This window comes from Sceloporus undulatus, chromosome 2, assembly GCF_019175285.1.
Source record: "Sceloporus undulatus isolate JIND9_A2432 ecotype Alabama chromosome 2, SceUnd_v1.1, whole genome shotgun sequence".
NCBI classification, from domain to species: domain Eukaryota; kingdom Metazoa; phylum Chordata; class Lepidosauria; order Squamata; family Phrynosomatidae; genus Sceloporus; species Sceloporus undulatus.
This window is the reverse complement of record NC_056523.1, coordinates 246642757-246658158: the sequence shown is the minus strand read 5'-3', so window position 1 is coordinate 246658158 and position 15402 is coordinate 246642757. Positions and strand designations below refer to the sequence as shown.

The 15402-nt window shown below is 39.5% G+C and overlaps 1 protein-coding gene across 2 annotated transcripts in view; it reads right to left on the bottom strand.

Moving 5' to 3' along the window:
* The window catches only part of PCSK5 (proprotein convertase subtilisin/kexin type 5), a 350841-nt gene that overhangs the window by 193074 nt on the left and 142365 nt on the right, over positions 1-15402 (bottom strand). For both annotated transcript variants that reach the window (XM_042452306.1, XM_042452305.1), the window contains exon 7: positions 2171-2343. In XM_042452306.1, coding sequence (XP_042308240.1) covers positions 2171-2343 — 173 coding nt within the window. The remainder of the gene's footprint in view (positions 1-2170; positions 2344-15402) is intronic.

Below are 15402 nucleotides of genomic sequence, written 5' to 3'. Positions count from 1 at the left end.
TCCCTTATAGAGAATGCCTGCTGGACTTCTGGAATCTCTAGGCCCTAGTATATCCTAATAACATCACTGATATTGAAAGTCCTGAATAGGAAAACAATATGCAGTCTTTTTCCCACAGCTCCTTCCCACCATGATTTTGTTGGCAGTAGAAAGGAAGTAATAAGGAAGTCCATTCCTTTTGAAGTTCGCCTTTGAAACTGATATTGTCCCTTCCTCTCAAAGTTCACATTTGTGGACAGTGAATCTCTCAGTATTTGCATTGTGTTTTCCTCTACAGTTTTCCCATCATTTCAGCATCTGCAGATATCAATGAGAAATCAATTTTTCACAAGTCTTTTTTGGAAGGAGAATCATTGCAAACACAACAAGGACCATTGTCTGTTCTGAAACAGTGCCACAGTTTGACAAAGTGGCAAACAGAAGGAATCCAGACATAGCAAATCCTTTATACATTCTTTCTAATGAAAGATTCAGCACTAAATGTGAAAATAATCCTGCTTGATGAGGACAAAGACTTAGTCCAGCATTCAGTTCCCACAGTGGCCGAGTGGATGCTCATGAAAAATCCACAACAAGAGCCTTCCATTTGTGTTCCCAGTAACTAAGACATCCGTCCTCTGATACGGAAGTACAAATTGCCAGCCTGGCAAGTAACCACCTATAGTCTTCACTTCTTTAAATATTTTAATCCCCTTTTAAAGCTTTTAAATTAGATTAGTTTCAAATGAAAAAATTAAAACCCAAGAACCATCACTACCCATCACGGGATACAATTTCATAGTTTTATGCATGTGCTATGTGAACAGCTGTATCCTTTTTTCTGTCCTCAGAACACAGTTACTGTACAATGTAATGTTTGCTTACAAAGCAATAACAAAAAATAAGCTTTTTGGAACCCCAGTCCTCCTGGCTGCTTTAAAACCCAAGTACTACAATCCAACTGGCAGAATTTAAAGGAACTCTCAGCACTATGTAGATTACATGCTTTCCAATGATACAGTAAAAACAAAGTTGAATTGGAATGTTAGAACCAAAAGAAATAACAAAGAGAGAAGTGCATACTTGGCCAGAAAAGAAAGAAGAACTGTTAAAGAGATCTATTAGAGTCTTGTAGTTCAAACCCATGGAGTTTGAACTGTATCTGTAGCTAAGACCTCTGATTTAAATAAGAATAGCAAAGATATTATAAGCCAGGACTATCTAAAATTACAGTTTAGCATTATAGATGGTATATAATTTTCACTGGACAAATATCTCTGCTTTTGAAAGGCTATGTAATGGATATAAATTCAGCAAGATTTCCCATGGGTGTTATGCTTTAACAACAGAACTATACCTGTTGGAAGGAACAGTGTCACTGCAAATAAATTATTTTTCTGTGCTACACTACTTGCTACACATTCCTGAGAGTGGAGGTCATGCATCTTTCAAACTGTGACAAAAGGAATTATGCAATGTCTGTTTCTTTACAGTGTAAATGACATGTAGAAATGTAGTACCTGTATTTCACACCACTATAATTCTGGCTAATGAACTTCTACCTAGTTGAATGGATTGCATTAAACTATTTGAAATGGCCTAAGGGCTAATCAATACACAAGCTTATTTATTATTTATTAAACTACATTAAACTATGGTGTTTCACATGAGTTTGCCCCACAGAAGCAATGAATACGTCAAAGGTTCCTTATATGATGAGCAGTCTACATGACTGATTCTATTTCCAGAATCCAGTAGAGCACTGCCCATGTCTCCTGGATATTCATATACTGGGGTGCGCTTCCTTAGGTAGTACCTCAAAGCATAAATGGCTGCTTGAGGATAAGATTCCATGCTTGCTGAATTTGCTATCAACAGCTCCCAATAATGTTAAAGCTAATACTGCCACGATGTCTGATTCTGCTCAGAAGCCAATAATCTGCTTAGTGTGCCATAATCCAACTGTGCTTCATCCAGATAGCACAAGGATGTCTAGGAAAATTATGGAGCAGGGCTAATATTCCCCTCTATTCCTACACACACACACAAACACAAACAACTGGCACCATAAAATGCATAAATACAATAAATCAAATCAAATCTATCTTTCATAAAATTTTTAATATCAGCATTTTATCAAATTTCATTTTATAGTTTGCAAATCTCAAATAGTATGCTTGTGGGCACATACCGTTCTGACACCATTCTCAAAGGCCTGGCGTGTCAAAGAAGCAGGTCCATCCACTGTCTTCCCATCATCATCGGGACCCCAGCTAGCACTGTAGATGTGTATGTGCTGGGGATTAAGGCTAAGTGATTTTGCTTCTACCATGTCTGTAACATCACCATCTAACATCCGTACTCCTTGAAAAGAAAAATGACACATTTGATTGCTTTGATTTATTAAATTTATGCAGCTGTGCCTCAACAAATATTTTTCTGAGTAGACTGCAGAAAAAGACAAACAACATAAAATACAGAATAACATAATTTAAATCAGCAATAAAATGCAACATTAATATGTTCTTTCTCACAGAAACAGCATGAAACAATCACCAGCTAAAATTAAAAGCCAAATGGAAACAGTAAGAACTCAACAACAAGGTTCAATAATCAGGGTGAATAAGTATATAACCACTTTGTGCTGAAAATAATGTATAGAAGGCACTGGACCACCCTTTCTGTAGGTTTTCTTCTATAGGGTTTTCTTCTATAACCTTAATACCCACCTATATCATTTTACTTAGTGGGGCCACTTGGAGCAAAGCCTCCAAATATAATTTGAATATTCATGTAGAAATATCCAGGAGAGGGCAATCTGTCAGTTAAACTGGACTGAAACTGATTAGAGATTTCTAATGAGGGATACAGACCACCCAAAAAGGGTGGTCTGCCAGTGCCTCCTTTTCCGCTGGCAGGAAGCCGCAGCGGATAAACTGCATGGTTTCCCGCCAGCATAAAAAGAACCCGCAGAAAGCAGGTTCTTTTCCTGGTGCAATTGTGACGCCCAAGTGCTCCAATGGCACACTCATGACATCACAAGTGCGCTGCGACGTGTGGACGCTAAGCGTCCGTCATGTCAAAATCGCGACACCCGTGTGTACAGGGCGCCACCATTTTGATGCCCTTGTCACGTGCTAGACATGTATGGACGGTGCGCCCTCAGCCAGTCCCTAGCATGTGACGAGGGCGCACTTTAGGCCCGTCTGGAGAGGGCCTATATTAAAATCAGCACTTTACATTTTGCTGGGAGTGGGCTGGAAGCCAGTGCAGTTGATAAAACTGGCACAACATACATAAAGCAAATAAATCTCTCCACATTTATATTCATTCCTATTGATACTGGTTCTTTTATCTATTTATTTAAAAGCTTTCTTATCTTTGTGTCCAGACGCTGTTACATCTTTGTTGTACAGTGCGCCCGTGCCATACGCGGGCACACTTTATGAAGCTTCCTACTTACACAGAAGCCGCACAATGATAAAACAATCAAAAATGAACAAGCTTCATTTATATACCGTTTCATACCGCCTAAGCAGTATGAAGCTAATTTGCCCCCATCAATCTGGGTACTCATTTTAGCGACCTCGGAAGGATGCAAACCTGAGTTGAGCTTGAGCCCTTTTGCTGGTCTTGAACTCACAACCTTAAGGTTTTGTGTGAGTGGCTGCAGTACCGCTGTGTGCACGTGCCCCATTGTTTCCTATGGGGCACAACCATATGAAGATTTTCCCTTACGCAGGTGGTCCGGAATGGATTCCCTGCGTAAGGAGAGGGCCCACTGTATATATTAATAATAATAATAAAATTTATTTGTATCTCGCCCCACTGAGAACAATCGGGGCAGCTAACAAAGTTAATAATACAAAACAGCAATGCAGGTGAAGTCAATGAAATGTGTATGTATTTATTTCTCTATATGCATTTATTTAAATGCTGTCTTTTTTTTTTCTGTCCAGAGAGGTCACATATGACAACTCCCAAAATTTAATAACATAGAAAACAGATATAACAGCCATCAGCAATGGGGGAAAATAAAACAGTAACATCAGAATAATAAAACCTGCAAGAACATTACTCCCTAAAAGCAATGCCTTGACCTGCTCTCTTAAAACACGCAGGGAGAAACCTATCCCTGCTAAGCATTTCTTTTGAAGTGACAAATTCCAAAGCTTGGGTGCCCCTATTAAAAAAGTCCAATTCCGGACACCCACTCTTATGTACTTCATATAATGGTAGGACACAAAATAAAGGTTTTCACTCAAAGATGTTCACAGGAAAGCAGTGTGTCTTTTGATATTGAAATATGGCCTGAAACAGACAGGCAAAAAATGCTGGCTTCAGGCTGTGTTGGGGTGTGGTGTTTATGTGACACATGACCCAAAACCACCCTGATGCAGGCAGCCAAAACCTGGCTGGAAAAGTAGTGGGGAAAAACCACTCCTGCCAGCAGACCATTTGGGACAGCAACTGGCCTTGGGACCGTGGCATCCGGTCACAGTGGTCCCAGAGTGATCAGGGCAGGAGCAGTCTCTGCCCACTCCTTTTGCCCCATCTGCATGGCCCCAACATCTCCTTACCATCCTGACATCAGGATGGCCTGATTCCACAATGTAAATGCATAATGCTGGGATGGATTTCCAACAAACAATCCACAGTACAGAAAGACCAACTTATAACCCCTGATGCTGGCTATAACCACACAGGATTTGGGGGCAGGGGCTGTGGTTGTTTTTATTTAAAATTTGAATTTAAATCAGGTTTTTTATTTTTTATATATTCCTAAATACTACATTTCTTAGTTTGCTGCCATTTAAAAATAACATTAAAACTAAATATCATCATAAGATACTGTCTAAATTTATGTTACAATCTCATAACAATCAATTAATGGCTCTGCCATACCCACATATCTCGATTTACCCCCACTCGATTTACCCACAACATAAAAAAGTAGGAACATTTGTATGTCAGGTTCTATGTATGAATACAAACAAGAGCAGGAGAGTGGAAGATGAGATCTAGTTCTAAATCCTTTGAGGCCAATATACATTAATTTACTGTTATTTTTTAAAAAAATTAAAATTAAATGTTTGTTAAAATTGAATATTAAAAAGCAAAAAGAAGGAAAATGTTGTGTTTTCCAGACAATCTAAGCTCTGGCCTTTGAACATCTGATTGAGAAGAATCCACTACTATTTGCAATCAAACGGCTCCTTAGTGCTTTCTCTGTCTGTTGTTCTCTTTGCTCCACGGGAGAACTATCCCAGGTTTAATAACTATATAAAATACACCACTGTATGGTTGTATGGTTGCTATGTAACTATATATGCTTTAAGGACAGCCATCATCCAACAGTGCTTCAGCAGCAAAAGTGAAACCGATGCAGGCCAGAATTCTATTGGTGTCTTCTTATTGCTGTGTGCCTTCAAATTGTTTCCAACTTATGGAAGTCTTAAGATGAACCTATTGCTGGGTTTTCTTGGCAAGATTTGTTCAGAGGGGATTTTGTTGGGGTGTACACAGATGAGCTGTGTCCCTTACGGCTACCCGATACACATAGGCAGGATGCCTAGAAGAAGGTCTGTGAAGAGTGAAGATTCTGTGAGGCTTGCAGCTGCACAGCAAATTTCCTCCCCCACACAGGCTGCCGCTTTAAGCTTCCAGCCTGAGGAAATAAATCTCTGGACAGCAAAACTTCACTCAACACGAGGACTTTTTAAAATCTTTGTTGCAAATTATTTACAAAGATTGCACAGAGTATCAGGCAGCCATCTTGAATACTCACAACTATACAAACTAACAAAGTGCTTCGCCAACCACTGACCATAACAACCCAAGAACAGACATAGTCACCTTCTCCCTTATATAGGTGGTCTTCTTGGAAGTCATGTGACAGTCATGCCACCAATGAAACCTGGCTGGTTTCATACCCAGTGCCTGTAGCATCAGAATACTTACCCATGATGCACATCTGGCTGGCTTCACCTACTGTGCATGTTGCATCAGACTTTCCATGATGCACAGCTCACCAAATGCTAACTCATGCACCTGCCACTTGAACTGTAGTAACCTCTGCTTCAGTTCCTCCTAGTGGTCACATCCATGTCATTTTCAGACCAGTGTGCCACATGGTGCTGACAGATTTGCCTTTGCCTTTCTCTGAGGCTCAGAGAGTGTGACTTGTGCAAGGTGACCCAGTCAGTTTCCATCGTTAAGCATGGATTGGAAGCCTGGTCTCCAGAGTTGTAGGCTGCATCCACACTGCAGAAATAATCCAATTTGACACCATTTTAACTGCCATTGCTCATGGCTGTGGAGTTCTGGGAATTGTAGTTTTGTGAGACATTTAGCCTTCTCTGTGAGAGTGCTCTGATGCCACAAAAAACTACAAATCCCAGGATTCTATAGCATTGAGCCATGGCAGTCAAACTGGTGTCAAACTGGATTATTTCTGCAATGTGGATGCAGCTGTAGTCCAAATCTCAAATCACTACACCATACTGGCTCATGCTGTCTTATGCACACAAAAATTCTCCTACAAAAGTGGTTAGATATTTTTGTCCAATATAGAATGTCTCCGTTGAGTTCAAGGTTGTGAGAGCAGTGCAGAGTTGTGCATGAATGCATCTGGATCCACATTTTGCATATCTGGTTGTGCATTCAGCTGCACATTTGGTGTCTTGGCTGAGTTGTGCAACACTGTCATTCAACCTGAGTGTGGCTTAGCATAACCACTGCATAACTTTACAATGGACATTTCTGCTACTCAACCCAGAAGAAGGGTATCAGACCTCAAATAATAAATTCTGACTTAAATGCAATTCTTCATCCCATCTAGAGTAGACTCACTGAATATCTGTTGACTTATCAAATTTCCATTGATCTGATGTGTTTATTCTAGTTTGAACTGATAATTAGATTTAGACATAAATGCTGCTATGTGCATGTGAGGGATTTAGTTTTCAATATTCCTAATGTACTAACAGCACTATCCAAATCTTGATAACAGGATTGAGTATATAGTTGGCCCTCCACATCCACTGATTCTGCATCCATAGATTCAACCATCCATGCCTTGAAATATTCCAAAAAACCTTCGAAAAAGCAAACTTTGATTTTGTCCTTTTATATAAAAGACATCGTTTTATTCTCCCATTGTATATAATGGGACTTTAGCATCCATGGAGTTTTGTTTCCAGGGGCGGTGTGATCCTGGAACCAAATCCCAGTGGATATTATGAACTGCTATTTCCTAAATTATGAAAAAGAGAGTAATCTGGAGAAACTTTATTTAAATCAACAATTTAAAATGGGAGTTTCTCCTGTTTATTTAAACCAATAATTTAAATGCTCTTAATTTACAGTGGGACTTTGGTATCTGTGGAATTGCCATCTGCATATTTAAGCATCCATGGATGGCAAGCCACCTGTTCTCCCCAATGGCAACACATACATGTGGCCGCACCACCATTAGGGACAAGTCCCATTGTCCCCAGTGGCAGTGTGTGCATGCAGCTGGACCACCATTAAGGACATCAGGATTTGAGGTCCTGCAGATTTTGGTATCTGTGGGGGTGGTGGTAGTCTGGAACGGATCCCTTGCAGATACTGAGGTTCCACTGTATTTATTATTTATTTATTTAAAGTATTTCTGGATTGCCTCCCAGCCCACAATACAAAGATTAAGAACACTTTAAAAAACATTAAAATACTCTTTTAAAATTCCTAAAAGCCATCTAAAACCACCTTAGAATCTAGTTTTAAAACTGTCAAAGCAGCAATTTTGAACACTGAATGCCATGTGAAATAGATGGGGCCAGCCTCACATCTTTGGGTAGGGAGTTCCACAGTTGAGGTGCTGTTACAGAGAAAACCCTGCTACATATATCCACCAACCTAAAATTTATCTTGATTGAAAGTATGATGCTAAGGTTCCAAATTCGAATCTATGCCAATTGACTGTCTTCCTGATAATGTAGTTTCTATTATTCTAGAGATGTAAATTAAAGTTTCAGCAGAATCTACAGAAAAATCATGTCTTGGCAAACCACACTAAACACTGTGAACTATTTTTTCCTCTCATTTAATAAGTACACTTCTATTTATAAACCAAATTAGCATCTTTTAATTAAAAAAACATTACAGCTTTGTTCCTGCCTTTGGTATAAATTAGCTTGAATGTTTATCCAGTTCTTAAACTTCCAATTAACACACAGCTTTACTGTTTTGTTGGTAAAACTCTGCTTTACCTCCTTCACCAACCCAATTTTAATTGATCTGAAAACTGCATGAACACTCTGTGAAGTTCATACAAAACACAGTTCTTGCTTTGGGAGATAATACTTGTCCAAATACTGATCTCACTGTAATCTTTTTTTAAAAAAGGAATATATACTATTTCAGGTTTAACTTCTTCATATTTTAGTCTAAGAATCAAAATCCTCAGTAGACTGTCAGAAAATTAATCAGCTGTGAAAGCTGGATGTATGAAACTGCTATTTGTTGAGTGATTGGTCTGTGCCTGTCTGATCTGGCAGTGATATTCCAAAACCTCAAGAAAAGAGCTTTCTAAGCTCTGCTATCTGAGATTTGTTCCAGGGTGCAGTATGATAGATTAGCAATATGGTGAGCCAGTGCAGGTGGTGAACCATTAACTACTCTTTTCCTAGAGTTTGACAAAGCTATAGTTGGACGACCAAATCTTGGCTTAATAAATTCAAGATAAGAAAGAATTTCCTGCTTTTGTGCTCAGTTATTTCAGTGTTCCTTTCAAGTAAGATGGAAAACAATCCAGGGGTCCTTTCACAATTGTAGTGTTATGATTCCACTTTGACTGCCATGACAACAACCTGTGAGATCACAGAATCATAGAGTTGGACAGGACCGCAAGGGCCATCCAGTCCAACCCCCCTGCCATGCAGGAAATCTCAATCAAAGCATCCCCAACAGATGTCCATCCAGCCTCTGTTTAAAGACCACTTGGGATCTTGGGGTTTGTAGTTTGGTCAAAGCACTAGGGCCCTCTGGCTGAGAATTCTAAATGCCACTCCCTAAACTGCCACAGACTACATATGATACACATATATTCCTTGGCACAGGGATGCAATTTTTCCAATAAATTGCTTCTAACAACACATAATTATAACATTTTCTTCCCATTGGAAGAAAGTTTTTCAGTTTTTGAAGCCAGTTAACAATTTGGGACTTATCATGTGCAAAATTTTCACAGGGTTCCTTTGCACATAAAACAACCATATGTGGATTTTACACAGAAATGTCCCAAACTGAAGATTCTTGTCAGACTAGGATTCAACACTGAAAAAACATGCTATTCAATCATTTTCCAAATATTTTTTAATATTCTTTCCATCCCCAGGTTGGGTCCTTGTAGAATGGAATAGACTGTCAAGCAGGAGAGAGCATATACCATATGTGAAGGAATGCAGTATTTGTACAAAGAAAATATCAAGGATACCTTAAGCTTTTGTACATTTTGAAACCTCAGTCCACAGGAAGTTGTAACTAACTGAGAATGCCCTTTGCTGATCTACTGCATCATTATAAGCTACCGATATTAACAAAAATGAGTTGTTGGACTAGATGAATTGTTGATATGGCCCAATGAGACAATTTTATTTTTCAATATTTGCCATTTTCACTTTTTTTTTTATAGTGATAGCACATAGGAATGTTTTAATAGCAACAGAAAGCTCTTTATTGTTGTTCCATTATTGCTTTGGAAGTTGCAATGGGATTCAGATGCTTTGTTACTTGGCTAGTTTGATTCTTGAGTACAAAACAATTTCTCTGAGTTATGATGAAACAGATGTACATAGTCTACCCATCCAGTTACAAGGAATTTCTTTCGCTCTCCTGCAAGCTTAAATGAGCCTGGAATTTAATGTTATGAACATGCCCAGCTGCCACTAAAGGCAGCAGACCTATGCCTGCTCCTCTCTTTTTAGCAACCCTTATAATTGCCATAGCTACAGTGTGTAATGAAATATATTGTATTTTCCCACTTTCACAAGCAGCTGTCAATGAACTGGACTACTTGCATAACAGGCCTTTCCTGTGGAGAAAACCCTGGAGAGAAAGCTCTGTTTTATGAACAGAAGCTTGAGTAGAAGTTTAAATCTTTTGACAAGAAGGCATGTTCATAATCACCTAAGCCTGAGCATCCATCCCCCTTGCTCCTGTCACCCAAAAGTACAACTTCAGTTCTGTGAACAAGGGGCTAATGACACATGCTTCTTGTTTTGGTTGAAAAATTATGTAGTGGGGGAGGGCATTGCCACTGCACATAGCAAACACCTACATCCACACTGGTCAATTTTGCTGTGCTAATGCACAAGGTTGGCCACTCCTGATATAAGGTAATAGACATCAATAGAATATATGTATATGTTGTAGGCATGGAAGTGAAGAGTTTCTCAAGCTTTGTTTTGAAAAGCGACTCAAGTTTTTTCTGACTTTCAGTTTATTTCCTCAAACTTGTCTAAACTTATTATTTTAGCTGTGGTTATCCCTTCCCTACTCCTCATTACCCTCATCTATACTGACTGATTTGGATTGTGAGTTTGCAGATATTTTTAAAGAACGTAACTTCTTCTTCCAGGAAGATTAGAAATGCAACAAGCATGTTTTATTCAGGGGCCAGCCCATCCTAGGAGAAGAAATGTCTAACACTCTCTTGAAATTTTCTACTACTATATTATGGAATATATTACGGTATATTTTAGGAATGAAGCTGACTGCTATCTAGCAGGGAGAGGAAAGGAGAGCATGGAAAGGAGCAACTTTCACCTCATAGCATTTATCCCCTAATTCGCTAGTGTACTACTGTATAAATGATCAGAGTTACAAGTGGGTCAATTCTCCCTCTTTCTTTATTATTATTATTGTTGTTATTATTATGCTTTATTTATATAGCACTATAGATTCTCTCCCCCTTTCCATTTTCTGTGACTCAGCATTCACAACCACAGATGTAATTTCTCAGCTCCTGTAGTTTAAATGGCTTCCTGTTCCTTTAGACCCCCCCCCCCCTTCCGTGCTTCATCTCTTTTGGGCAGAAGTGAGAATTGCCCACAGGATTGTACAGTTGGCCCTTCCTTTACTTGGAGGATATGTTCCAGACCCCGCCGCATAAGAGAAATACTGCGTAAAGTCAAGCCCCATTAGAAACAATGGGGCTCGTTCCCGTGGTGTGTACCTGGCACACTGTGGGCCATGCGCCCCATTGTTTCTTCCAGGGCGTGGGAGAAGCCTTTCTGGTGCAGCTTATAACACACCTGTGTATGACACGGGCGGACTGTAGTACAGCTGTGACTGTTCAGTATTGTGCTTCACTATGCCAAAAAGCGCATTACACAAAAACCTTCTTTGTATACCACACTTTATTTCCTGAATTATGCAGATAAAGAATGCATAATATTATCCTGTATACATTGGAAACTGCATTGGAAATAATGACGTAGCTTTCTAGCAAGCCATGCCATCTTTGAATTTATGAAAATATTGGCGGGGTACAAACCGCTGCTTTGCGGCGCTCCCCCGCCGCCGCAATTTGCTCCGTGCGGGAGCTGCAGCAGCCAAACCGCGTGGAGCAAAAAAGAAGCTCCATTTCGGAGCTTCTTCTTGCGGCGCCTCTATGACGTCGCGAGGCGCCTGGCGCGGACTTGCGACGTCATAGGCGCCGCGACACGTCTGGACGCTATGCGACCAGTACGTAAAGATGGCGGCGCCCATGTAGAAGGTGCGCCACCATCTTGTATGTATAGGATACGTACTAGGGTTAGGGGGGTGCGGAAGCACCGCCCCTTCCTAACCCTAGTACGTATCCTATACGTACTAAATGGCGGTTTGTATCCCGCCATTGTTAATGAGAAGGGAAATTCCAATAACATGACCAAGTATGAGAAAAACAGGAGCCTAACATTTTCATGCTCTGTTAATATTCTGTTTCAATCATCATTAATCATGTTAAATATGCTAATAGTTGAAAGGCTAAACAATATTACAATATTACCATATGTACTTGTCTATAAGTCTAAAAAGCTATGCCTAAAAATTGACCTCAAAATCCCAGGTTGACTTATTTACAAGTCAGTACGGTTATATGATAGCAGCTCTTTCAGATTTCCCCATGCAGTAGGGAGAGAGTTTCTTTTTCTCTTGAGCCAAGCAGAAAGAGTCTAGGGTGACTGATTGCTATTAAACAGAGTCCTTCTCCAACTGATGTTGGCTGCTGCTGTCTAAGGAGTCAAAGGTGAAACCAAAGTTGAAACGCTGAAGCAAAAAGCCTGAATTAGAGTCCATCTTGCTGTGCGCACACATATACACACTGAAGGAGCCTCCAAGTTTTACTCTCAATTTATCCATGGGTCATGGCAAAAGCCATAATTTTGTCCCCAAAGCCTGCCTTCAACTTATACATGAGTTCGACTTATAGTCGAGTATAAACAGTACTTAGGCAAAAGAAGTAAAAGTGCAGTCTTATCCTTAACTTATGCCAGGTAGATGACATTAAGAAGCTGACTGAGGAGTATGCTACTTAACTCATTAGGGCTTATTCATAGTTAAACATTCCTAAGAATGTTTACAGTTACATATCTCAACACCTCTCCTCTACCCCTTACTCTCCACCTGCCACTAAATGGCCATGTCAGGGTCAGTGGCATCAAGAAACAGGTCAGTCTTGAGGGAGCTGGTAGTGGCTGAGTAAGGGAGGTGATGAATTCCTCCCTCTGCAATGACAAAAAAGACATAAGAGGCTAAAAGAGTGTTTTGAAAATTTGGAATTCTGCCAGGTGCAGTAAAAGTGTCCCTATGTACAACTGTTAAAAGACAAGAAGAACACATGAGGAGGACTAGACTTGACAACACTGCTCTTTATTAAATGACAGTAGGAATGTTCAATGACATATTTTAAGTTATTAAATTGGACTTTTAAGATCAGTGTGGTTCCCCTAGTTCCCATTTTATCACATTTTATTTGTATTCTTTCAAATTTATTTGCTCTTCAGCTCCTCTCATGGCTTACAATCCACACTCTTCCTCCCCAAAGCTACCTCAAACAAAAAGGTAACTTTTAGTCAATTCCTCCTCCTCCACAACATGCAATCCTCACTACAGTAAGAAGTAGTCTCCAAAATTACTTCAGTTTTTCCCCTCTGTTCTTCTTCACTTTATCTATATTGCAGATCCCACTCAGAAAATTGTTCAGGTTGATGGAAACATGCAAAGAACTGGAAAGGGGTGCAAGGGGGTATATATCAGGAATATACTAGATATAGTTTTCTTCTACAAAATGATTGCTCCATCCCTTCTGTCTATTTTTTTTTTTCTTGAGGGAGCACACATTGTACATATAAACAGGCATACGAACTGAAATGCATTTTTGTTTATATGCATGGTAAATGGAGACACTCACATTCAATCCATGGTTGCACATACTGGGACCATGGCCTATCAGTGTTCCGGCTGGCATTTAGATTAAATCAAACATCACAAGTCCTGATGCCTACATTTATATATTTTATTTTCAGTAATAATAACTGATATAAAGTAAACATAGATTGTGCAGCTAGAAATACACACACACACATACTCACTCACTCACTAATTAGTATATTCCCTGCATATCTAAAGTACGTGAGAGAAGTTACACACTTCTGAGTAATCAACCATGGAAAGATTACACAAGTGTCTGCAGAAATCAAATGAAAAACCATGTTTAAAAAAGGGATAATTAGTTGTCTAAACTCTTTGTCCATGATTTGTAGATGTCAGTTAAAAAAGAAACTCCCACTCTACCTTTCTATCCAGTAGACGTTATTTCTTGCATGTGTTTAACAGCACAAGCTATAAAATCGAGTATATGCTATACAGTACGCAAAGGGAACTTGCATACACCATACAGTGTATTTATGTCTATCATGATGAAAGCTTTTATCACAGATTGTCCAGACATAGCTGGAGTTTTGTTAGTTTTTAACATCTTCTTCTATACTTATTACAAGCAGTGGATTTTGTCAGAGATATGTCATCATTTTATAATATTTTTCTGTCAAAAGGTTCTATTACTTTTGAAGGCATATTTCAGAATACAGAAATGGGAGGAGCAGCACACCGTGGATATGTTCACTGAATAAGAAAAAGTCACTACAGTAGTCCCTCGGGTTACGAAATTAATTCGTTCCGCGGCTCCGTTCGTAACCCGAGTAATTTCGCAACCCGAAAAGGCTAGCGGCTAGCGCTGGAAAGCCGGTTTGAATTTCGCGCCGAAAAAAAAATTCGTAACCCGAAAAAAACATCGTAACCCGGAACAGTTTTTTCCTATCTATTTTTTTCGTATCCCGGAAATTTCGTAACGCGATCAATTCGTATCCCGGGGTACCACTGTATGTTTATTTATTCAATACAACTTTTTGTTAGCTGCCCCTGAGGAAACTTCAGCTCATGGTCACCCTGTGGATGAGACATCTCCAAGATTCCCTGTCCTTGAGTGTCCTCCTCAGGTCCTGTAGGCTCAGGCCCATAGCCTCCCTGATCAAGTCTAACCATCTGGCAAGTGGTCTTCCTCTCTTTCTACTGCCATCTACCATTCCTAACATAACTGTATTTTCTAATGGTTCATGCCTTCTTATGATGTGGCCAAGTGTCAAATTAGTCTCAAATTAGTCATCCTGGCTTCCAGGGAGAATTTCATCTTGATCTGTTCCAGGAACCATTTATTTGCCTTCTTGGCCATCCATGGTGTCTTCTCCAGCACTGCATCTCAAATGAGTTGACCTTCTTTGTATCAGCTTTCTTCATTGTCCAACTCTCACATCTTTTCACTGTGATGGGGAATACAATGGCTTGGACTTTAGTGTTTGGAGTTATATCTTTACACTTTAGGATCTTGACTAGTTCTTTCATAGCTGCCTTTCCCATTACTAGTCTCCTTCTGAGTTCTTGACTGCAGCCTCTGTTCTGGCCTATATTTGATGCAACGTATGGGAACTCTGACTATTTCAATTTTCTTGTCATCTAGGATGAATCCTTATAAGTCTTCCATCATTATTAGTTTTGTTTTCTTAATGAATAACATTGAATGTACCTTGGAGTTTTGATCTTTGACCTTCTTCAGTAATTATTACATGTTCTCATTACTTTTTGCTATATGTCATCTCTGTATTTTCGGTTGCAACTTACTTCCAAGTAACTGTGTTTAGGATTTCTGCTGCAAACACACTTACCAAAGAATATACCTAATGGACAGAGTGGAAGTCAAATACTAAACTGACAAATTATTATTTTGTTGATATGAGATAATTATGTTTTTATTGTGTGCCTTGAAGTTGTTTCCAGCTTATGGTGACCTGAGGTGACCCAATCACAGGAGTTTTGGGGGCTGAAGGTATGTGACTCACC